At 37.8% G+C, this 25,656-nt stretch overlaps 3 protein-coding genes across 7 annotated transcripts in view; 1 reads left to right on the top strand and 2 right to left on the bottom strand.

The window, feature by feature from the left end:
• CPA6 (carboxypeptidase A6) overlaps positions 1-25,656 on the bottom strand; it is a 396,768-nt gene that overhangs the window by 136,583 nt on the left and 234,529 nt on the right. The window lies entirely within an intron of this gene.
• Positions 1-25,656, top strand: part of PREX2 (phosphatidylinositol-3,4,5-trisphosphate dependent Rac exchange factor 2) — a 110,045-nt gene that overhangs the window by 44,140 nt on the left and 40,249 nt on the right. For 3 of the 4 annotated variants that reach the window (XM_081013262.1, XM_081013263.1, XM_081013260.1), the window contains 16 exons: positions 2,474-2,607; positions 3,024-3,127; positions 4,079-4,228; positions 8,478-8,622; positions 10,680-10,780; positions 13,048-13,151; positions 13,905-13,954; positions 14,198-14,273; positions 15,110-15,182; positions 15,880-16,022; positions 17,949-18,041; positions 19,264-19,412; positions 20,131-20,216; positions 21,205-21,350; positions 23,212-23,329; positions 23,863-24,047. In XM_081013262.1, the coding sequence (XP_080869388.1) occupies positions 2,474-2,607; positions 3,024-3,127; positions 4,079-4,228; positions 8,478-8,622; positions 10,680-10,780; positions 13,048-13,151; positions 13,905-13,954; positions 14,198-14,273; positions 15,110-15,182; positions 15,880-16,022; positions 17,949-18,041; positions 19,264-19,412; positions 20,131-20,216; positions 21,205-21,350; positions 23,212-23,329; positions 23,863-24,047 (1,857 nt within the window). The remainder of the gene's footprint in view (positions 1-2,473; positions 2,608-3,023; positions 3,128-4,078; positions 4,229-8,477; positions 8,623-10,679; positions 10,781-13,047; positions 13,152-13,904; positions 13,955-14,197; positions 14,274-15,109; positions 15,183-15,879; positions 16,023-17,948; positions 18,042-19,263; positions 19,413-20,130; positions 20,217-21,204; positions 21,351-23,211; positions 23,330-23,862; positions 24,048-25,656) is intronic. The other variant, XM_081013261.1, reaches the window with a different exon arrangement.
• Positions 4,099-25,656, bottom strand: part of LOC308481347 (uncharacterized protein) — an 81,247-nt gene continuing 59,689 nt past the window's right edge. The window contains exons 4-5 of one of the 2 annotated variants that reach the window (XM_081013686.1): positions 4,420-4,474; positions 4,099-4,203 (exon numbers count right to left, since the gene is read on the bottom strand). In XM_081013686.1, coding sequence (XP_080869812.1) covers positions 4,452-4,474 — 23 coding nt within the window. In that variant the 3' untranslated portion in view covers positions 4,099-4,203; positions 4,420-4,451. The remainder of the gene's footprint in view (positions 4,204-4,419; positions 4,475-25,656) is intronic. The other variant, XM_081013687.1, reaches the window with a different exon arrangement.

Below are 25,656 nucleotides of genomic sequence, written 5' to 3'. Positions count from 1 at the left end.
TTCAGCTCAGAGTAGCTTCCTATGTTTTGTACCAGTAATATAATGTTGGGTAATGATAGTTTTTCAGTAAGGTGATGTCACATCCAGCCCTATATTAGTAATCAGATTTGAAGGTATGTTTTAGTTACAAGTTAATACCCAGTAAAGGAAGACTTTTTCTTCATATGATAGTTTAACACTTTAAACTCTCTGAATTTAAATGGTTTCTGCAAAACCTAGCCAGTTTTCGGAGGCTTCTTTGCAATAAATTCTTCTACACTGCAAGGGCTGGTTTAATTAACTAGACATCTGGTTTGCTACAATGCTTAAGAACAGAGAAGCACACTTGTTAGAGATTTTCTGTCAGAAGAAAATGTTTAGCACATTGCTTAGCTGGGAAGAGGACTATTTTTAGCATCTGATGGAGGATCAAAGCATGACTTGCATTCCTACACAAAAGTTTCATAAGCTAATCTTGTGTTGCTGACAATTAAAAAAATTGTGGGAATACAGACTTTTTTTAAAAAAAGAATATAGTCTTTAAAACTTCAATTAATTTTATTTTAAAAATCATAGTACAATGCTAATTTCAATATCCTCATCAAAGTACAGCTTGTCTGAGATGATGTTCATATAGCAGGATCTCAGCTGTTAGAAAAATAGGTAGCAAAGTTTTTGGATTCACAAGAGAAGAAACCCCTGATACTGTATGGAGTAACTCAAACACAATTGTTTTCTAGCTGGCAAGCTAATTAGATAATATGTTGTATTCTGTTACAAACAGTTATTTTTATTGATAGGTTTCAGATCATGGATATCTTGTTTTTGATCTGTAGTTACATCTCAAAGGACACAGTAGCATGGATCATTTCCATGGTATTTGATGGTCCATCTTAGGCACATATAACAAAGTGCAAATAACTAGCTGCGAAAGCACATTATTTTATTGGTTTTTTTACCTATTCTTTAGAGTGCCTTTTAAAGAAATTATTTTGCTCAGCCAATCAATTAATAATGTTAGATGTCATTATGCTAGATGTTATAGTTCCTAATTCAGCATAGTTCTGACTTGTAAAAATGGCTTAGCTATACATTCTGAACCACGCATAATTACTAACATTCTGGCCCTCAGGTTATTTTACCTTAAAGCAGGTTCCATTGATATTGTTCATGCTTATAGCCAAGGAAATATGTTTAAGGGTGCAGTACAAGTTTTTAATGTTCCCAAAGTAGAATGGTGTGCAGGGATTTAGGAAGGCGCTGTAGTCTAAACCACTGAGCCTAGGGCTTGCCGATCGGAAGGTCAGCGGTTCAAATCCCCACGACGGGGTGAGCTCCCATTGCTCGGTCCCAGTTCCTGCCAACCTAGCAGTTTGAAAGCACGTCGAAGTGCAAGTAGATAAATAGGTACCTCTCTGGCGGGAAGGTAAATGGCGTTTCCATGCGCTGCTCTGGTTTTGCCAGAAGCGGCTTAGTCATGCTGGTCACATGACCCGGAAAAACTGTCTGCGGACAAACATCAGCTCCCTTGGCCAGTAAGATGAGTGCCACAACCCCAGAGTCGTTTGCGACTGGACTTAACTGTCAGGGGTCCTTTACCTTTTTAAGGCTATCAATGGCTACTAGTAATAATGGATATAAGCTATCAATTGCTGGGGAACAGTGGAAAATTGCTGCTGCCTACATGTCCTGCTTGTGAGAAAGACACTTTTGCTTGAGACCACTGAGAGTAGCTGCCACTCAAGAGCAAATAACCTGACATCATATAATTACTTAATTAGTTAATTTTATATCATACCCTTCCTCCCAAAGGATCCCAGGGCAGCAATCTTCTTAGGTATGAGAACAGTTTAAGGGGAAACTCAATACTGAAAACCGGTCATTAGATTTAGAGGGAAGCAAAATTCTTCAACCAAGATCTGGTAGCAATGGAAGGGTTCTGGCCAAAAACCATTGCCCCCCAATACTTGCAATAAAGTGTGTTATTTTGCTTTCTTGATTAAAATCTGCAGATTAGGGTGTGTTTTTACAAAAAACTCTTTTTTGATGAAATATGTAGAAAAAACACCAGAGTAGTTTACAAAAATATAAAACAATGACATTATCACTAAAGAATTTATACCATAATTTAAAACGTACAGAAAGTTAAAACCACAATAGAATAGACTAAAACAAATTAAAACTCATATAAGCTTTCTAAATATCTGGGTCGGTTTGTCTAAATAAGAATGTTTTCAGCAGGCCCTGAAAAGAGTACAGTGAAGGCGCCTGCCTAATATCAATAGGCAGGGAATTCCAAAATTCTTACATATGCAGTGTGTTATGTGGCACCTGTAAAAGTGCCAATTCCACTTATTGAAGCAGTCAAGTGGGCAAATATGGGGTAAGGCAATCTTGTAGGTAAACTGGTCCCAAATTCTATGTATCTTGGTTTTGCCAATCTCTACCAGCCTTTAGGATCCAATCATTTTTTAAAAATATGTTTCTTGGGTAGGGATCTAACATCACAGACACGTGCACAGAAATGCTGATGTATGGAGTTTTGCTGAAAATATCTGCAGGAAATATTCAGGAACGGGTGTTTTTTCTTTTTGACAACCTTCTGGTCTACTGCAAAAGAAAACACAGGTAAGAAACATGCACCGAAGACTGACTCCATAAAACAAAATGATGTAGATTTTAATGTTAAAAATATTTCTGATATTTTGATTTAGCTACTTTAATGTTAATATATGCATTAAATTTTTGAAATTATACACTCTGTAGAATGCAAAACAACTACACTTAAAACATTTTTTGGGGAAGCAATAGGTCTGTAAGGTATCCTTCTTGCCTGTCTTTTCAAGCTTAACTTTATTATAATTTTTTTTTAATCACAGCATACAGAGATGGACAGTAGTCCTTAAAAAAAGATTTGTTGCATCTGTAATACCTCTGTAATATAATTAATTGGTAATAATGATTAATAGTTGTGATGATTCTGGAGTGAAAATAGCAAAGTCAATGTCTGAACATTGCTCTTTCTCCCCTACCCTCACCATAAGACGACTGAAGAACAGCAAAGCATCAACAGAAGGCCACCGTTATCTCTTCCGGGGCAGAATAAACACAGAGGTGATGGAAGTCGAGAATGTAGATGATGGCACCGGTATGTGCATCTGAACCATGGAGATAATTTAAAATGGTTGTTGTAACTAAATATAAATGCATCTTCTTTTTGAGCTATTCTGTTGGTTTTGCATTTCTTTATATTTGCAATCATCTATATAGGTTTAATATTCATGCAGTAATTTGGCAGTAGTTAGCAGAAATTAAATAAAGATTATAAGAATAAGAAGAGTTAAACAAAGGCACGTAGTCTATTCTATGAGCTGCTGTGCTGACAGTATAGTTTTGTGATGACAAAATTAGTTAGTGGTAGTACACTCTGAGGAGAAAACATTCATTAAGCATTCAATGGGGCACTTAGCTGTTTCAGACCCCGTAAAATCTTTTTTATTATTTGGACTGTCCATCAATAGGTGTTTCTTAGCATTGGGAAACCACATCAGCAGCCCAGATCTGCCTGTGCTGTTGAATACTATGTCTGCATCATAAGCAAGATGATGAGGAATTGCAACAAAATCAGAATTTTATGCCATACTTTGCATGTTTGGACAGTATATCTTGCCTCAGTGGACATGTTCCTCTAAAAGACATTAGCTGCTCATCAATTGCAACGTTCTTATATGCCAAGATTCATTGTGTCTTTGGGTTGTACCCAACATGGCTTCTATTGAACTTAATGGACAATGACTAACATTAATTTCAATGTGTCTGCTCTAACTTAGTTGGATCCAACCCTTGATAAATGTATTTCACATTTCACTCTCAGGGAGAAGCTTATCTCCCACAATGATAGTTTGGTGTTGAGGTAGATAATAAAATCTGAGGACTCTATTGATTTTTTTAAAGGAGGGCAGTGTGCGTGCTGGTAGTGTTGAGGGTAATTTTCCTGTCTCAGGGTGGGATCAGAAAATACTTTGTATGGGCCAGAGGGTTTACTTGCTAAACATTCATGCACATCCTCCAAAGTTTCCTTTGTGTTACCTTTTTCTAGCTGATTATCACAGCAGTGGTCACATAGTTCTCAATGGTTGGAAGATACACAACACAGCAAAGAATAAATGGTTTGTGTGTATGGCTAAAACACCCGAAGAAAAGCAGGAATGGCTGGAAGCTATTCTGAAAGAAAGAGAAAGGAGAAAAGGTGAGAGCATAAATGTCAAATTGTGGGTTATTTCTAGGCAATATCACACTTGGAGGAAATTGGCTTTGTGCCTCCTATCTGAGGATTTCCTCAGCCTGAGCCAAGAAGAATTCAACCCCCATTATTTCTTTCATGCCTTAATTGACACACTTTATTCTGCTTCCTTTGGGGATCTGAGCTGGCATTCTTACCAAAAAATATATTGGAGATTCCTTTCTTCCATTCACCATTCATGTTGCCCCCTGCCTATTTAGACAACAATAGGAGATAGAATAGGAATAGGCATTCATTAGATGATGGGGCAATGCAGCAATGAGGAGGGTGGATATAGAAGACTACGTGAAGGCTCTTTCTCAACTTGTAAAGCTTGGAGTATTTTGTCTCAAAACTGAAAAAAATAAAATAAAATATAGTCCTCCAAATTTTTGAATGGTTTCCAAATACATCAGCATTTGCCACTGTATAAAAATGATTTCTTAAGCAGTAATCAATAGGTGCCTGGACACACAACAATTATAGGAGCAACAGAAATGCTTGAATAGGAAGTTGTTGAATTTTATCAGCAAATTCCACCTACAAAGTCCTGGGGAACCATGATTTCCCTGCACTTGAGGTGCCACTATAATGATAGGTGTTTGGATCATCCATCAATGGCAACATTAGGTGAAGGAATGTGTTTTGGGTCTCCCATGAGGCTTGTGTGAGTACTGTGGTTTTAATGCACAAAGAAGCCACTGTATAGAAAGGAGTCAAGACACAGGAAAAAGTATAGCCAAAGACTCTGGCAAAAATAAGACAGTAAGAGCAGAATGATCTATCGCATCAGTTCTCAAGACAGAAGCTTTTGAAACATCTCTCAAATAATTCTTATATTTACAACCTTTATTTTTTTCTGCCATCTCCTGCTAACTATAACTGAAACATCTGTGTAAACACCTCTTTTACAAAGCAGGATGCCTTAATTGCAAGCAGAATTGCCGATGATTCATGAACAGCACAGTTTGCAAAAATTCAAATGCTTTTGCTAAAAGTAGCAGTAAACAGCATTCCATTCAACGTGAATAAAGAGAAATTTTAATTCTTTTGTTTGCTTCCTACGACAGCATTGACCAAAATTCTGCTCACTTTCCTGGATGCAAACGAATTGAAAAGTTTGCACATGGATAGCTGGAAAGGAAATTCAGCTGACTTTCTGAAGTAGAGATCTTGTGATCTTAAGTGCTGTTTCTTGAAAAAAGAAAGGGAGATGAGGGGAAGGCATATGATCTCTCATCTCCCCGCCCCTGTGATTTTTAAGTGATGAGGATGTCATTTTCCCAATTTTCTCCCTTTTAACTTTCAGTCCTTTGCGGTTATTTAATGCTTACTTTTGATTAGCCAGTAACCTTAAAGAATAATTACATTTAAAAAATTAAATGGTGTTTTATGTTTTAACACGTACCCCTTTATTTTATGATGTGGCTGTATAGAAATACTTTTATAAATAAATAAATAAATAAATAATGTCTGCTTCTATCTGGTTTAAAATTTCTCCTGCTTGTATTTATTACTCAGCTGTATTAAGAGCCAAGTGCCACTTCCTTGCAGAGTTATTCCACTTGGAATGTAAGCTGAGCTTCTGACATGTTCAGATCAGGAAGGAGCTCGGGGAACATGTTGTCTCCCCATGGTATCTGAGTAGTCGGTAAAACTATCAGGCATCCTGGAAACCACATGACCCAGGTCTCCTGGCACTGCTAAGGGTATATTTAACAGCATCCCAGGTGCAAAGAAACCCGGAACATGCTCTGTCCACATCCCTACTAATTACCCAGGTGCCCTAGAAAATTAAATGCCTCATGGTCCCTGCAGTCTGGAATTCTGCCTTTTCAGTATTCTAGGCATTAGGGAACAAAGGAGACCTGGTTGTTCATGGTGCTGCTGCCACTGACAAATGAATTTGGGATGAAGGGAATGGGTGACTGCTCATGGGTGAGGCATTCAGGGGAAATGTTTGGGCCCTTTTTGCTCCCAGTTATGCCGTTGGGCATGTGACACAATTTCCAAGTTTTGGAATTTAAAAACTGTGGAGAATTAAATCTATATTTAACAGATTTATACTGTAATTGTTTTTCAAGAAAAAAATGTATTAGTGGAGCCTAATTCTGAACTGAGCTGAGGAGAGTTCACCCATTGCTGCCACTGAGTAGCCTCACCTTTGAAGGGTCCTATCCTTATAATTGGCACTCATGATGCAAACAGTTTATAAGTACAGACAAATTCAACCAATAATACAGGGTGATTCATAATGAAGTATACTGTTTCAATGCATTATAAAAAGAAGAATGTAATATATCTTACGTTAAGTGTAACAGAATTGTAGGGGAATGATTAAAGTTTTTTTAGAAACAGTCCCAGGTGTTCTTTGTCACACGACACACATTGAACCGCTAATCCATTTTTGCCCAAACGTGACTCACCCTACGCATCGATTTTCCCAGGCTTCGTTGAATGGTGGTGCAAACAGTACTGACGACTTCTTCTGATACACACGGCCATCTAGGAGTTCTAAGTTTGCACAATCAGCCCATAGTTTCAATTTTTTAATGCCAACCGTAGATACATTTTCTATGATTGAAAATGCCATCGCACAGCAGTTACAGATTCCGTTTTGCTCAGTTCAAGAACACAAAATGCCTTCTCACTGCAGACGCAGCCATTTTGCCCGACTAGTCATGTGACACATGCGCTATCACCTACATCACTTCCCTCAGTAGCGGAACAAAAACTTTATGAGTACATCTACCTCACGGTTTGCAGTTGTGGTCTGTGTTGTTGCCTATTACTGTCTTACAGCACCTGGAAACTGTATACTTCATTATGAATCACCCTGTATTAATACCCTGCAACACAGAGCAGTAGGTTTTGATGGTGTGGTGATGTGTACCTGATCCCCTGTCACTGATGGCATACTGGGAGGGTGACAAGTGATGCAGCTGGGAAGTTGGCATGGTGCGAACACACAAGCAGGAGCACTAGCTTGGCTGCACTGGAGTGTTTGCCCTGTACTGACCTCTTCACTGCTTTGCTCTTCCCCATTGCCCTTGCAGTATGTCGCAGTGACACAGTGTTGGGAGGTCAGCTAAGCAGTGCTGTCTCACCAACTGCTACTGGTTCAAAGTGGCTGGCCAAGGCATTCTTTATAAAATATTGTTACCTTCTAGGATCTGGTCCAGCTCTGGAACACTTCTGTGTGTATGTTAGACCTCAAGGTTGAGGAGTGGTGAGGGAGGTGTAATTCCATGGCTCTGTACGTTTACTTTTTCCTTTCTTTAGGGCACTATCTGACTAAACAGTTCCACTAGTGCAAGGACTTTTAGATGTGCAATGGAAATTCCCTGCCCTCTCTTCTGCTTGAACCCACATGACCCCTAAATCTGTTTTGGGGCTTCTCCCAACCCTCCAGAGCAGATTCAGGGCTTGTGCAGGGAGAGGAGGGTGGAGAATTTCCACTGCACAGCTAAAAGTCCTTGCAGTAGCAGAAAGTCAAGAAATATAGTAGCTAGATTGTAGTTTGCAAAGGCGATTCTTCTGTAACAGAAGCTGATACCAGGTTTTGTTTGTACTGCTTTTATTTAATTATGAACTTATGACCCTTCCCTCATTATCTAATTTTGACAAGCTGGTACTGTAGCTATTTTCTGGTTTCCCTGGCGAACCCGCAGGTAGACTGGTACTCAGCCCTTTTGGACTTTTAGAATCGCTGTGAGATGAGTTCACTGTTGAATGGTGATGACTGAAAAGACTGTAGCCATTATTGCGTTTGGCAGGGATCTTGCCCAGATCAGCTGTCTGAGATCTGAATACCAGTGGCTGGAAACCACAGGAGGGCAGAAGCTCAGCTCCTGCTTATGTGCTTCTCACAGGAATCTGGCTCACCACTGTGATAATAGGATGCTGGACTTGATCGGCTGTTGGCTTGGTCCAGCAGGCTCTTCTTACTTTGTTATGAAGTCTTTATAACTGGCCTTATAGAATCTCTTGGGCATTGCGGTGTCTCTTTTTATATATACAAAAATTGATTGCATATATTACTTTGTTGGAAATGGTTCAAATGCCACTCTCAATAACATTACTATTCTAGTTTTGTTATAAAAGCCAAAGAACTTATATATTTATCTTATAACTAAGATGTATATTTGTATCTGATAAATCCACAGTTACAAAAACCTGGAAACATTTCAAATAAAAGAATAACTTTGTTTTTCAGGACTAAAACTAGGTGTGGAACAAGATACTTGGATGATGATCTCTGAACAAGGAGAAAAACTTTACAAAATGATGTGCAGACAAGGAAATTTGATCAAAGACCGGAAGAGAAAATTAACCACTTTCCCAAAATGCTTTCTTGGAAGGTATGTGTTTCTATTTCTATTTTGGATTTCACTTTGTTTTAGCTAGTCTTTGCCATTCTAGTTAGTTAAGAACAAATCAAGAGGGCTATATCTATGAAACATGGATTCCTATGTTAGCTAACCAAATTGTTCTTAAATGATTATGTAAGTCAGCAGACATGATAGTTCTTTAAGACAGAATATTTATGAGACCAATTAGTACAATTTGTGTATGTAAATGTCCACCTGTTGCCTCCCAAATACTGAAGTTGAAATCACCATGTTATTTCATTCAACCAAAATAATGGATTCTTCAGTTGAGATTCCTGCATTGCAGGGGGTAGACTAGATGTCTCTCAGGGTCCCTTCCAACTCTACAGTTATATGACAATTGCCCTTGATCCTGTGCCGATGTCCTGCTTGCGCACTTCCCATAGCTATCTGGTTGGCCAATGGAGAATAGGATAAAACTTAGATTAGACTAAAATTTAGCCTAATCCAGCAGGCAGCAGGCAGAACAACAAAAACTGACAGGAGCCCTTCTTTCAGCCTCCCAGATTTTTGCTGAAGGTGGCAGGCTGAAGTTTCTCTAGGCAGGTCTCAAGGGCTAGGAGCAAAGAGCATTTCACGTTGAGATTACCTGTTCATTAAGCACTAATCCTGATTTGTCTGCAGGCAGATTAGATGACACTGGCTACTTAATAATCATTCACTCTGATTCATTCGCAGGGAAGCTAGACAACATAGAAATATCTTTTAGACATAAACCAAGGTTGACGGCACCCTCTTAATAATTAACATAAGTTTAATGTACTTACTTTTACATTAACTGTGTAAAAGAAAGTGCTACCCCACAATTTCCACTTAAGTTTGTGTCCCTATCCTTGTTTCAAAAAGTTCAATCTTTCGAGGAGGTGGGTTTGTTGTCCAAGAACTCCATATAAGCTTTAATTGCATGGTCTGAATTTGCAGGTATGTGGTAGAATCCCATCTGAAAACAGTGATAGTTTGGAAGCCCTCAAACGTGCAACTAGAGATTTCTTTGGAAGGCTGACCCTCTAAATTTTAGAGTCTAGAAGATGCATAAGAGGCAGGTATTAACCAAATACAGTCACCAGCTACATGGCTCTTGGGCTTTAGCATTTTACTTGGAGGTGACTAAACTTCATTTGGCTGGAGGAATAATTCAGTAAACATGAATTTGAAGCAATTACCTGCTCTGCACCTCCTGACTGAAGTGTGGATTGGATGTGGGTTCAGTTCAGAATCTACAATCTGTCTCAATTCCACAGTTATGTGGCTGAGTGTGCTGGAGTCTCTTAAAAATAGTTATGATGATGTGGCTGTAGGCTGGCTCTCTTCTTTTTTACATTCATAACAGCAGGTCTGAAGTAGCTGGTATGTGCATTGCTGCACTTATAGTCTTCACTTTCCCTGAAGCAACATATACTGATGACATGACTCTCAAGGAAATTGTATGGGGGCGTGAGGGCAGCCATGTTTTTTTCTTTGTATAATCTCCCCTGGAGTTGTGGCATGTTATCAATATACATTGCTCCAGGGAACTGAAGGCTATTTATGTGCAGCAATGCACACACTAGATACTTCAGGTGGTGGCAGTTCTGAAAGTGAAAGAGCCAGCTCTTGGTTACTTCATAAGTATCTTTTAGGAGGCTCCATAGTGGACTCTGCTTAGCTTTGCAAATGTGCTAGCAGTTTTATTGCTGCACCAAGAATTTAACAATCAAAACAAAAAACAGCATAAAATGACAAATTGAAAGACAGCAAACTACACTTATCGAAGTTAATGAGATAACCTATACTAATCTCCGTGTTGGATTCTTTTCATAGTTCATAGTGCCATATTCCTATGTCCTTATCTATATCATAGCTTGTTGCTGAAGGGAACAAGGGATCTAGATTTGTGAAGGAGTTGTATGAATTCTTGAATAGTAAATTTAAAAACCAAACCAAGTTTTGTTGCTTCCATAACAGTCTTGATTCATTTGACGTCATTATTTTTCTGCCATTTAATTTTAAAATATGCTAAAATAATTCTTTGTTTTTTTCCTAACTAGTGAGTTTGTATCCTGGTTGCTGGAAATTGGGGAGATCCACAGACCCGAAGAAGGTGTTCATCTTGGTCAGGCTTTACTAGAGAACGGCATTATACACCATGGTAATTATATTCCCCTTCCCTCAAGTATTTATGTCAGTCAGTCAGCCCTCAAGTATTTGAAGGTAGCTGTCTCCATGTGTATCTCATGGAGACAGCTACCACGCATTTGGAATAACAAGGATGAGATCCAGGATTCCTCACAGACGACTTAAGTACAGCTCTCAATAATAGTTAGTGTAGATTTGAAGGCTGGTGAAACGCTATAGCAGGAGGCTTGCTGATAGCAAGACAATCAGAGTTTGCTAACAATGGGTATTGCCTGGTGATAGTTAGGAAATGCTGGATAGAAATCTGCTACAAATATGCTATGTTGTTTATCAACACCTCACTTTAGTAGAGGATATTTTCTCTAGACAGGATGAAAAAATACATACAGGCTATCCTTGTTTGGGCGGGGGATATGTTTTAGACCCCCACACATGTTGGTGGGACCTGCATAAAGCATTCCACCCTGCCCCCACCCCCTTCCGCCCTTTCAGTGACATTTTAGGGTCACTTCTAGGTTCAGTGCTGTGCACGCTTGCTCCATCACGTATCAATGGGACGTGTGTAAATCGGTTGTTGATTGGAAGTGTATAATAATTTCTTATGTCAGACTATATTTAAATGTACTATATAAAAATTTTGTTTGAAGAAATAACTTTGCTTTTAAATTATACTCAGAATTCAATCCTAGATTGACCCAATAGAAATTTAATGAATATTTTATCAGCTGTTTTGATGGAGTCATTACTTTAGACAGAACACAGAAGTTTGAGCCAGACATATTACTTTTATTACCAAGTAGACCCAGCTGTGTTGTCCACAGGAATAGAATTCTTAAAATAAAGTTGAATGAACCATCTGCTCTTCAACTGAGAAAGGACGTGTGTTTGTGAAGGAGTCAGGTTCACATTACAAACACCCAACTTTAATTATACATTTTAAGGAAAAAATAATTAGTATTATTATACATGCACACTGCATTAAGTATTGTTTGCTAAAAACTGAATAAACTCAGACCTATTACAGAAATTGCAGGCATTATTTTTTGCTTGTTTTCCTTAATACGTCATAATCACATCTAATGAATGCAAGTATGCACTCAGACACTCCCCAACCCTCCAAATTTCCTCTTGGAAAGCTTGCTTCAAGCCATTAATTAGTAAGCAAGCACAGCTGCCTTTTAAGAAAAAGCATTTTCCTCTGCTGATATGGAAGGCAAGTTGATAAATACCAGCCTATAGCTACAATGAGGAGCTTCATACCACTTAATTTCTTTCAATATTAGAGGTGAATCAATCAATATAGACCACAGAGCAAGGCTGAGCAACATGTAGCTCGCTGCTTCCTCTTTTGATGCCTACTCACTTAAGCATCTTCAAATGCTGCCTGTAATTATTTTTCCTGCAGCTACTGCCCCCACCTTTCATTCAGCCCTTCTTAACACACCATTGCTTAGTTTGAGAAGCCTCTGCAAATGAGCTCAGTTGTTTGCCAGCATTGTGCATGCACACGAAAGCTCATACCAATAACAAACTTAGTTGGTCTCTAAGGTGCTACTGGAAGGGATTTTTTTGCCATTTTCAATAGCACCCCCACCACACACACATGTACATACATAGAGCAGCTAGTAGCTGCTGTGAGCCAGGATGGATAGTGGACTAAAACATGCCTCTGATTAATTAAGGCATGTCATGCATCAAAGGTAGTGCAGGAATTTCCTGTTGATGAGTCATGAATTTACATTCTGCCCTTCCTTCTGAAGGGCCTAGGGTGGTACAAGAAAATTCTTAACTATAAGTACAGTCGTACTTCGGAAGTCGAATGGAATCCATTCTGGAAGTCAGTTCAACTTCGAAAGCCAAGGTGCGGCTTCCAATTTGCTGCAGGAAGCTTCTGCAGCCAATCAGAAGCTGTGGAAACCACGTTGGACATTCGGGTTCCAAAGAATGTTCATGAACCGGAACACTCACTTCCAGGTTTACAGCGTTTGGAAGCCAAAATGTTCGACTCTCAAGGCGTTCAACTTCAGAGGTCCGACTGTATATACTAATGGATCCTCAATAAAAGGGATCTGGGAACATAGCAGAAAGCTAACTGAAATGCAACCATATAAGGTTTCACCAGCAGGTCTTAGGGTGGGTTACAACAATTTAAAATTCAGTATTAAAAATAGTTTAAGCAAATTAGAGTCACGGAAATAGAGAAGGTTCTGAAAACACACATCTCGGGTGTTAAAACACTAGATTTTTTTCATCTGTCTTTTATGTTTCCCTTTACTTTAGTTACTGACAAGCATCAGTTCAAGCCTGAGCACATGCTCTACAGATTCCGTTATGATGATGGCACATACTATCCGAGAAGTGAAATGCAGGATGTAATTTCCAAGGTATAAACCTTATAATGTCATAGTATAGTATAAATTTACCAGATACTCTTATAAAAAAGATTTTTCTATATTAAAACAATTCATCCATCACTGCACACACACAAGCTTGAATGTATGAAATTATAACACAATAAGTATTCTCAGAAGGAGAATGATAAACCTGTTCTCCAGTTCACTGGGCCCAGTGAGGTCCTTTTCCTATACTTCATAGGTTGCTCAGTATGGGATAAGAATGTGTATTGGAGTGGGGTAATCACTTACATTTGAAAGGCATTATTGCTGTTGTATACCAAAATGACAATTATGAGAAATGGCTGTATTTAAATACTCATTGACCAATCAATGGAGGTGGCTGAGTAGGAACTTAGCTAAACTTTGGAGCATTTGTGCCTGTGATAGTCGCTTTACCAGTCTGCCATTTTAATGCTACAATTTATAGCAATATTCAAAATGTGGATTAGCCTCAGGCTTGGTCATGCTCAGAGCTGAGTCTATTCAGTAGGCCGATTGAAATATTAAATTTGTCTACCTTTCTAGCATTCTAAAAGCAATCTACCTTTTTAAAAATAAAATTTATGTGGTCCACCAATGTGTTTTGAATTTACAAGAATGCCTACTAAGGTTCTCCAAACATGACTAAGGTTGGATCCAACCCAGTGTTAGTTTGAATTAACTGGTTTTGAACAAGTGCTTATTGGTTGTTGTTTATTTGAACATCAGTTTAGCATTAAACCTGTTTATATCTTTTAACAGGGTGTAAGATTATATTGTCGTCTGCACAGCCTGTTTACTCCTGTGGTAAGGTAGGTCTTGTTTTCAGAGCTTTTGCTTCAGAACGTTAGATAGTAGTTGCTCCCCACATAGGCAGGGTGAAAGATTGATTAATGTGTTGGTAATGGAGAGTGAGGTGGAGTTGTTGCAACAGGGAACAACTGTGGCAATGGCAATCTGTTGGCTAAATCATGGGACATGTTATGTGTGATATTCAATAAATGTCAAATATGTCAATTTGGGATTGAATTATTTTGTATGTTTTATTTCCTTAGAGATAAAGATTACCATCTAAGAACCTACAAATCTATAGTCATGGCTAATAAATTGATAGACTGGCTAATTGCACAGGTAGGAAAATGCTCTGAAGCACATAGCCTTGATTAGCAAATGGAATGTCTACTAACTGCTATTATCAATACAGATTTTCCCATGATTTATAAATTAACTTGTAGCTCTATGTACACCTCAAGGCCAACATCAGCACCTGGCATCATTGGGAAACTACCAGTGAGTGCCACAGTAGAATGCTGATGCCCACCCTATTCCCCTTTTATTGGATTGTTTCCAGTGCTGCATGGGCAGAGTTCTGTGTTGGACCACTAGGGGACAAGATTTTTGACCTGCCTCCCTCCGTGGGACCCTTATAAAGAGGCACGGCCCCCTATGGATTTACTTCTTCTCTCTCCTTTGCCTTTTGGTGGGAACATGAATGTGTTGGAGTTTTAGTCTTTTTGAAATGTCATGATTTTGTTGCCTTCCATTTTTGTAAGTTGATTTTTTTGTACCCAACCCTATTTGTGCTCTGAGTAGAATGGACTTCCAGTTCTGCCAGGAGACTTCACTGTCCTCTTCCCCCAACATTGCAGCTGTCCACATGCAGATTTTGGAGCCATGTAGGCAGCTGCAGGGGCCATGGTGAAATCACCACAGAAACAGAAGGCTATTCTACTTGTGCAGCATTGGCTACCATCCAAAACAAGTATGTTAATAAAGGTTATTGTTCCCCAATGGAGGTGTCTACCTTTTATCAGTAACACTCTAGGACCGATACAAGGCTTCTAAAACAACGGATTTATATGCAACCCAATTTTTGTACATGTTGCAAAAGTGATACATGGTTGTTTTCCTGATTTAGAATTGTTGCCTGTGATATTTACATTGAGGTACGTATTATTTATTAATAGGGAGATTGTAGGACAAGAGAAGAAGCAATGATCTTTGGAATAGCACTTTGTGACAATGGATTTATGCACCACGGTATGCAATTTTCATTCAAGTACTCCTTAATTTGTAAGTCTGGAACTCTTGAACCAGATACTCCAGCTCCCATCAGCACGAGCGAGCATGGCCAATGGATGATGAGAAGGCCACACATTCCCCCTCTTTGTGTTTTACTATTGAAAACCCTCACCTAGGAGATACTTTTGTGTCTCAGTATTGCATGCCAAAGAAGAAGAATGCCCAAGCTTGGTGGCTATCAATAATGTAAGGCTTGTGAAGCAAAATATTTTTTCCTGTACCTGGAACAATGTGGCTCACATGTTTGAGCCACCAATGTATGTTTTAATAAAGGTAATATTTATCCTATGTAAACTTTTGCATGGTATACCTTGTGTTTTCTTATGGGTGGGTATGTTCCAAAGCATGCCACAGATAGATAATGTGGTCAACAGTACTAAATGCCCCAAACACATAATTCTTCCATTGTTGATTTATGTGCAAAAATACATTTTCCATCATTGAAGTATTTCTGGAGTTTTAGAACCTGCAGGACAGGTCTCTGCTGTGAGGAGCATAAAATCTAGAATTTGTCATAGGGGAAACGAGAGGAAGAGGGCACAGGGAAGCAATATGTGGCTGTTTCACTTGTACATGCTTAAGCAAAATCAGAATATCAATAGCAAAATGAGTTTGCGGCATCACAGAAAAATAATGTTATTTTTATATCAAACAGTGCTGGAAAAAAGTGAGTTCAAAGATGAACCACTTCTCTTTCGTTTTTTTGCTGATGAAGAAATGGAAGGCTCAAACATGAAGCACAGGCTCATGAAACATGATCTAAAAGTAGTGGAAAATGTAATAGCCAAATCACTGCTGGTAAGATTTTTTTTTTTTAATGAAGTATGTGTGCATGCATTAATACATGTGTGTATGCATACACATATCATTTAATATACACTTGATAGGGATGTTTTCTTTGGTGCACAAAATAACAAGCTTTTTTTTCTTTACCCAAGACTTCCACCTAAGCTGGTATCAATATGGTATCACTTCCACTGGGTTTTATTGTTGCATTTATTTGAATTTTATTCCTAGGGTTGTTTTCCTCCTTCCTCTTCTGAATGTCATCTGATGATTGTTATTGTATATTGAGTTTTTGGCTACTATTTTTATAAGCTGATTAGGTGACCCGGGTAATATATTTTTTTTCAGCAACTGGGGAGTCATATAAATCTTTTTGAGTGACTTGTGTCATATCTTAGTGCAAGGGCTAGTGGCCTGGAGGCAAGCAGCAGGTATCACAGGTGACTGAGCAAGTGGTCAAGCAGAGAAATAATCAGGTAGACAGAAAGGTGGATGTGTGAGTGTTCCAGCAGACAGATAAGCAGACAAATAACTGACAGGCCATCAAGCTGATGATTAAGCAATTTAGTCTGTTCCTGAGCACTGAGTTTCTCTGGATGAGAAGCCAGGTTACATTTAGCAGCCTTTTAGGGCCTGATTGAGAGTCCTTTATCATCTTCATCATCTTCATCATCACACTGATGCTTTTTCCTTTCTGTATTGGGTTGGCTAATTGAAAAAAAAACAACAACCCCACAGATGAATGAAATACTGAAAACAACCATTAAACAAAACAACAACAACATTGGTTCCCTGTGTCTCTGCTAAACTGGAATCAAATCCTGGGCATTTGCAGTAATGGCATTGCAGAGATCATGTCAGAAGTTCCCTCCTCTTGCAAGCTGTGACATGGTGGCACAGATTTAAGGCACACAGAATGCCTAGAATTAGTCTCCGGCACCTTAGACTGGATGAAGAACATCCATCTTGAATAGCTGCCGGTCAGCTTAAGTCCCGTTTCAGCCCTTGTCTTACCCCATCCTTTCTGCCACCTTTTACTTTCCAGCAGAAGATACATCTACAAGAGGAAGCTTTTTGTGAGAAAGCAACATAGATTGAGGTATCCTATTGTGTGTTGACATAGAGCAATGGTGACATCAGTCAGGAAGTTGGCTATACTTGTCAGGACTGAGGTTCATAGGTACAGGTTGTTAGGTGGCCACATTTTAAATAAACCACAAAGTGTTAACAGTTTGCTCTTGGCAACATTTATTTAATCTTATTTACATTTGGTTGGTTGGTTTTCAAATTGCCCTTCATCACTTGTATCAGAATGGGTTACAGCCCAAAGCATCAATACAGTAAAATAATAACAATTTCAATAACAATTTAAAGCCAATATTAGATGCAACCACAATTTAAAATGCAGCAAGCTGGGACCAAGTTGTGACACTGCACCCAATGTTAGAGCAACAAGAAGGGCCTTCCCTGCAGAACTCAGTACATCGGCAGGCATAAGGAGAGGCGCTCCTTCAAGTCTTTGGATCTTAAAGTTGTTAAGGGCATAATAAGCTACTATTAACTTCTCAAATTGGGGTCAGTCGCAGACAGGTAACCCATGGAAATCCTGCAGCTTCAGTCACTGGCAGAAGAAGAGGGGGGTGGGGGGGAGCAGAGTGTGGATTAACGTGGCAGGGATTAATGTGACCATTCCTTGGTCTAGGAAAGATTGTAGTTGGCAAACCAGTGTGGCTGGAATAGACACTAAATGACAGTGACACCACTTTGGCTTCCAGTAACAATGCTTGAACAAGGAAAAGACCAAAGCTATGTGTTTGCTCCTTCAACAGACAAGACCTCCATTTTGTCAAGATTTAGTCTCATCTGATTGCACCTCATGTTCTAATGTAAATGTATTTTAAATATTTTCCCCAATATGTGTCAATTTCCCTTTTACAGATTAAATCAACTGAAGGAAGCTATGGTTTTGGCTTGGAAGACAAAAACAAAGTACCAATTATTAAAATAGTGGAGAAGGGATCAAATGCTGAGGTAATACATGGTTATTTTACTTCACAGATATTCCTGTCTGCAAATATATTTTTAAAACTTAGAAAACTCCTAGTGCGGTTCCCCACTTGTGAATTGTTTGTATGAAGTTTATAGGTAGCCAGAGCTCAAATTTCCCAGAATGTGGGTTTTGCTACACTGGAATCGTTGGAAGGAAGGAGTGAGATCATGAGTTGTTGACTGTTCTGCTGGAGATGAGCTGGTACAGGGAGCAAGCCTTTGTAAGAGGAATTTCTCATGGGGATATGTTAAAGTGGTCTGTGTATGGGGTTGGGTATGAGTGGAGCTGGTATAGAGCTGCTGCAAAGACGTGGTCAAGTTTTTTGGTTGGGGAGTCACAGGAAATATTCTTACAAAGATATATTCTTACAGAGAGATATTCTTACAAAGTCTGAGCAACTCTGTTTTAGCGCAAGAAACATACCTGTGCAGGACGAGCCTAACTATATATGTCTACTCAAAAGTAAGCTCAATTGACTTTAGTTGGTCTTACTTTCAGATAAGTGGGTACAGGACTACAAAGTTGGCTCTACAAAGTTCTTTGTCATTTCATAAGTCAGGGAACAATTTCGGAAGAGAAACAGGTTATTGGTGATAAGGTTGTCAATACAAGGTTGTTATTCTGCCTTCATTCAAACGCTTAACTTTTGAATAAACTGAGAAATATTCCCTGAGTAGTTCCATTTATTACAGAGCCTTGCAGCTGTATGCACTTTCTTTGCAAGATGAAACTGACTGGATGTGAATGGCTTCTGTAATATAGCAGTTCAGGTTTTCAGTCAAAAGAATTAATATTTTGAAGGTACTGTTGGGCTTCTGTATGTTTCTGAGCTGTATCCACAAACCTAAATATTCAGTAAGTTCTGTGCTTTCAAATGCATATCTCCATAAAGCAAAGTGGTTTTCAATAAATGGAAAAAAGGTGAGTCAAGATAGATAATATGGAATAATTTAAACTTCTTGGTCACTTCTGTCAAGGCTGCATAAATATTATAAATAACAAAGTGATGCTTCCAATAATTCTAAATTTACAAAACAGAGATTTTTCTTTGACCTCCAAAAATAATGTGGATTGTGTAGATTTCATAGCTGTGGGCATACTCTCACATGGCAAGCATCTCAGCATCTTCCTTTGTGTAAAGGAAATTAGTACATCACTAGTTCTGTTAAAACAATTGTGCATGTCTTATCTTTTCTTATCTAGATGGCAGGTCTGGAAGTTGGGAAAAAGATCTTTGCCATTAATGGTGACCTAGTTTTTCTGAGACCCTTCAGTGAAGTGGATAACTTTCTGAAAGCATGTTTAAGCAGCAGAAAGCCCCTCAGGGTGCTTGTGAGCACAAAACCCAGGGAGTAAGTTGTTACTTTGGTTTGGTAAATTGTGAAGAGGGTGTGTTGCAAAGGCATGCAGATACAAAAGGAAAGAGGAAACACTTTTTTGCCAAATTTTAATGATCAGAATAGGGGGTAAACGTTAATGGGTGAAAGGACTTACAAGAATTTAAGTAATTAAAATTATTTGTACATAGAGTAAGGAATATCTAGTGTTGTTGATAATGATAACGATGAGACTATGAATCGATAATAAATAATAATAATAATGTATCAATATATCAGAAAATGTGATTTAAGTTTTTCTTTCTGTTATTTTTTAACATTTTGTCAACACCAAATAAATATTCAATAGGTTAAACACGTGAAGAGGGCATTTTCTGGAATAAGCAGGGTTCCTTGATTATTAGGGAAGTTTTTAATGCTTGAATTTTTATTCTGTTTTTAGTCCTCTGTTGGGAGCCACCCAGAGTGGCTGGGGAAACCCAGACAGATGGTTGGGGTATAAATACTATATTATTATTATTATTATTATTATTATCTTCATCAGTGCTTATTCCCCTTCTCAAAAGCTAAGCTTCATGTGTAATTCATTGTTTGAGAATTTAGTAGAATTTTAAATAATAATAATAACAATAGTTTTATTATTAGTAAATTGCTATATTCTGTGTAAAAATTGATAAATGTAATAAGCACACTGGTTTTGGATCTTCCACCCTGATGTTTCTCTTGCACTCAGGACAGTGAAGATCCCCGACTCTGTGGATGGCCTTGGATTCCAAATACGAGGCTTTGGTCCTTCTGTTGTCCATGCTGTTGGAAGAGGTAGGCAGAGGGATTTAAGTGGATTGTAGTTGTGAACATCTTTTCCAAATAAAACCATCTCCATGAATATAGAAAGCTGTAGATGGAATTACTTTAGATATATATGGCTGAGTCATATGATCAATACTTGATGGGTATTTGCTTTGATAGTTGTTCTATGAATAGTAGTGATGAAAGAAGGTTATAGTGGTTTTCACACACCATATTAAACCATAGCTACTGTTTAACTATGGTTTTAACATGCATGAGCAGCACACTGGTGCATGCTGCTCAGAAGTCCCTGCTATGCTCCTCTCTGCTCTTGGCAACACTACATTGTAAGCACGTCATCTGAACCCAGGCTCACTGTTGTTTCCCAGCAACGATCTATGAACAATAAGCCAACATTTATGAGCTTTTTTTTAGATCATAGGTAAGACAAACATGGTATTTCTCTATATTCTGCTGAGCTGCCATGATTTGCGGCATTGAGATGCACTCTTAAGAAGCCTTTGAGCCCTGTGACTTTCACTGTCTCTGACTCCTTTGTGAGGTCAGGACAGATAAACGTACCTGCATACGTGAATTTAGGTTTTCCAATAAACAAGTTCCAGATTGACATGTTTAGGATTAGGATAGATATAAATGGGCAAAAGGGGCAGCAACAACAAAATACCAGTATACATCTAAGTACAAGTGGTGCTGTTGTGTGTAAATTCATCATTGAATGCATGGTCACCATTGTTTGTCAGCTTTATTGACCTGCTTTATTGGCTACTAATTCCAGAGGTGTCCAGTTCCCACCAAGTTGATAACCTTATCAAAATAGATCACACAACAATTTATAGGGGGGGGGGTTCTAATGTAAAGCACCTTGTACATATTCTGTTGAATCACAGTGTTGGTTTAATTTAACATGTTCTTGAATAATCAAGCAATTATAAAATCAAGCATTTTTTCCCCTCAGAATGAAATTTCTAACTTGGCAATTTTTCTAACTGTTTTCAAGGAACCGTAGCAGCAGCTGCTGGCCTCCACCCTGGACAGTGCATAATTAAAGTGAATGGGATTAATGTCAGCAAAGAAACTCATGCAAGTGTTATTGCCCATGTCACAGCCTGCAGGAAATACCGACGTCCGATGCATGTAAGGATGGTGCTTACTTATTTATTATTAATGCTACTTAAACAAAAAATACAGTTCACTTCCATTCCTTGGCAAATGAACGTTAAAAATATATAATAGTCAATTATTCTAAAGCTGTTGTCTAATCTAATTCGAACCACACATTAGAACTGAGTTCTGCTGAAGTCAAAGAGGACCAATTTTAAATAAAAATTTTGGAACAGGATGTAGGGAGATTATTGTGAAGGCTTTACTCCTTTCCAGCATTCAGGGAAAATTATCTACAGCCGAAACCAGCACATGCAGGGTGAAAAACTTAGCTAAAAAAAGGCAAGGGATATAAAGAAATTTGACCTAGTGCCAAATATGCCCTCCAACAGCCTTTTAAGTAACCTTTCCAAAGAAGGATTATTAGAGATAAGACAAAGGCTGGTCATAAAGCTCCAGTGAAGTGCAATAGGTTTCGTTTTAACGGTAGTTAAACAAAACTTATTGCACTTCTGAACAGCTTTATATTGGTAAAAAAATGACCATGGGTTATACTGATGATCTTGAGAATCCTACAAGGGCACTGGTTCCCAGGGTATTTTCTGAAGAACCGAATAAATATGTATCCAAACAGTCCTGCTTTGCTTTGGTGAATGTACCTTGCCAACAGGTGCTCAAGATGTAATCAAATAAGCAATATTTAAATTTAATACTCTGATAGATTATCTTCTTTGTTTTCACTATTATATACGAATCTTCAGGAGATTTGTGTTGACAGTTTTGGCAACAGGGTGTTGTAAGATAAAGTTAAGATTTAAAACATACCATTTGTTATGATGCATCTTTTATAAAATATAAATGGAATTCCGATTTAAACCTCATCTGGTAAATACAATGTATTTTGAATTCTTCATGAATATAATTGCAATGATCGTGAAAGAGAAATAAGTTTAAGCTCTAGTTTATGGGAGCAATGTGCCAAAACTGTATTTTTTTGCTGTTCTTGCTTAACTTTCATTTCATCCCACACGTTTCCCTTTAGAGGCTATGTTTTCAATTCTATCAGAACACAAGCTATTTTTGTGGCTCATCCAGCTGCATTTAAGTGCGGGTGATATAAGCTTCTATGGGGGATGTAATGTTTCAGTAACTCAGCATGAGATTGATTTCAAATATATTAAGTAAATTAATTAACTTTTTTTTGGGATGCATTCACTTTTTGATTGCCAGTCCAGCAAAGTTCTACATATCTGGGAACAAATTTTGAAGTAAAACAAATGACGAAGTGATCTAGTCTTGCTACAGTGAATGCAATTTAAAACCATGCTTTCCTCTCTCTCATCTGTTAATTTTTGTGGTGAACACCCAGCAAGCAAGAGCTTTCTATTATTTATTTAATATATTTATATCCTGCCTTTCTCCCAAGTTGGGATTCAGGGCAATTTTCCACAAACCCACATTATTAAATTATAAAATATAAAGTAATAAAAGCAAACTAGCTAAAAACAATATTTAAAACACATCAAAACATTTAAAACCAGCAAGTAAAATGACAGCATCCCAGTGATCAGCATTGTCTGTACCTTAAATTTCAGAGGCCTGTCTGAATCAGCCTTCCCATGGAATAATAACAATGAAGGAACTAATCTAACCTCTCTTGGGAGGGAATTCCACAACAAGAATATCTTCTGCATATGTTTGCCCTCTTTTGAGTTTCTCTCACACACAAAAAGGATGTGTGTGCTTAGGGGACTTAAAAATGTAAAATACCAAATCTCCTTTTTGGTTCATCTAGAATAAAAACACGGTTTCTCTGGCAATGCTAATATGAATTAGTGTGTGTGTGTAAAGTAAAACCTTGTGTAAAGTAAAAACTTTCATCATTGTTATTACTTTCCTACAGCAAGATTCTATTCAGTGGGTATATAACAGTATTGAGAGTGCCCAGGAAGATCTTCAAAGAACAAACCCCAAACCCTTGGGGGAAGATGGAGGAGATGCCTTTGACTGCAAAGTAGAAGGTAGGGTTATTTGTTTTTTTGTTATTAAGCAAAATAAAGGTGAGCTTTTGATGTTACCCTTATCAAAGCAAACACAATTTTCACCTGTTCGTATAATACAATTAAAAGTACAAGTTAAAGTGCAGTTATTGCTTGTTTGCATGGTTTTATTAGCTATTACATATCTGCTATCATAGTATATTTTTATCTTGTTAATGCAATACAGAAGATTCCCTAACCCTGGATTTAAGCATGCTTATTTTCATATTGGATTGTGCAGAATAACAGCAAGGCATACTCATATTTTGGTTGTCTGTTACTGTGATTACAGCTTTGGTTTGCAGATAATATTTTTTAAATCCCTTTACAACAAATGAACCATGTTTCAGAGACACAGTATCTGCACCACAATCTCTTTCACCTGACTCACCCTGTTCAATCATTAACAAAATGAAATAGGTGTTTATTTAGTAAATTAGTTAATTTAGTCATATTAGTTAGTTTAGTAAGCATAATAGGATTCAAAACAATTTGATTTTTAAATTTGTTTTTAGAAGTAATTGACAAATTTAATACTATGGCAATAATTGATGGACGGAAGGACCATGTCAGTCTAACTGTTGATAATGTTCACCTGGAATATGGTGTAGTTTATGAGTATGACAGCACGGCGGGAATAAAATGCCATGTTTTGGAAAAGATGATTGAACCAAAGGGCTTTTTCAGCTTGACTGCAAAGGTATGAAACATAAAATATTTATTTGTTTAGTTCTTTATTGTTCCTTTGATCACTGAAGCAGCACACCCTATTTATGAATATGATTTATGGATATGATTATTGTAATTTAATCTCAAGTGTATTCTTTGCCAGTGACCTGTGTCCTATTGATGGTCATGAATGATGGTCATTCACCCAGAAAGAAAATTAAGTCGTAGTGTAGTCATAAATTGAGCTTCTAAACTCAAAACAACAAATGCTGAAGAAGTGAAACATTCACTACCTTTCCAACCATTCCCCATACCCCACAAAAGTTGTGGGTTTTTTTGTAAGGGAGATATATAGTTTTCCCAGGAATCCATTTATTTAATTATTGTATATTCATGTTGCCTTTTGAGCAAACACCACAAAACCATTCACACAGAAATATTAACTAATAATTATAAATTAAAACTATGTAATAAATGAGGAAATACAAGATACAAGGAGGGAGAAAAAGCCCTGTGGCATGACAGTTAATTAACTGAAGTCATAATGTTCCAGGAATACTCTGCCCATGTTTTTTGTTATGAAACATCACTTAGATACCAGGCCAGACCCTGTAAAAAAAAGCCTTTTGCATTCTGGGTGAAGAAGTGAGTTAGTTTTTTCCTGGAACTAGGTGCACAAGGCACCTTTACTTTGTTCAGTCTTTACCATCCAGAGGTAGGTTATGCTGACTGGCCCAAGGCCACCCAGTGAAAGCCATCAATAGGGAGGGGGAAGGTATACCCACCTCTGCTGTACCCCTTGAACCAGAGGATTGCTTGGTAAGTCACCTTGTAGCAAATAGAAGTAATGTGAAACAATGGAAGGGCAGCTGTGTTTGAGTGTTGGATATAGTAATCCTCGTAGATTTCTTTTCTCCAAAGCTGTGAAGCCTAATTAATAAGCAGCTTAATTTTTTAAAAATAGGAAACCGTATGGCAATGCAATATTTTAGAGCTGGTAAAAATATAATACTTTGAAAATCAAGAACAGGGTGCAGAAGTCTTAGTAATGATTTAACCGCAGTCTTTGTAGTTATAACCAAGGGATTACGTTTGCAGGTATGTTTTGCATTATTAATTAAACCTGCAGAAAATTAAACTCTTACAAGCAATTAGAAACCTTTAATTAATGTGCTGATTCAGAAAGTAAGAGTTTAAAAGCTTTCTGTCTATAATTACATGAACTAACTTCTTCAGTTCTAGGGCAACTATAATAATTTATAACTATAATTAAAATGTGTGCAAAAATTGGGTGATTAGTAAATTCCCAATTACTGTGACCAAATTCCAATCAAAAATCAATAAAATATTATTTCACATAGAATAAATTAATTTATTAGGCTTTCTGATTTTTGATTTTGCATATTTTGCAGTTGTATATAGGATCTGAAGTCTGTATCCTGGATCTGTTTTCCTCTAAACAATATTGCCAAGTTATTGTGAAGGGAGGACTGGTTAATGACAGCCAATGGGCTTTGCAAGCCTCTACTGTACAATTAATACCTCTGTTTAGGGTTGAGGAAGAAGGTTTAAAAATTCACCTTTCCTTTGACATGTTCTCTTTTATTTATAATTGTAATGAGCTTGGGGTTTGTTTTAAA

The sequence above is a fragment of the Podarcis pityusensis genome (genome assembly GCF_964106645.2).
Source record: "Podarcis pityusensis genome assembly, chromosome: 7".
In the NCBI taxonomy this organism is placed as follows: domain Eukaryota; kingdom Metazoa; phylum Chordata; class Lepidosauria; order Squamata; family Lacertidae; genus Podarcis; species Podarcis pityusensis.
This window is presented reverse-complemented; position numbering and strand designations above follow the sequence as displayed.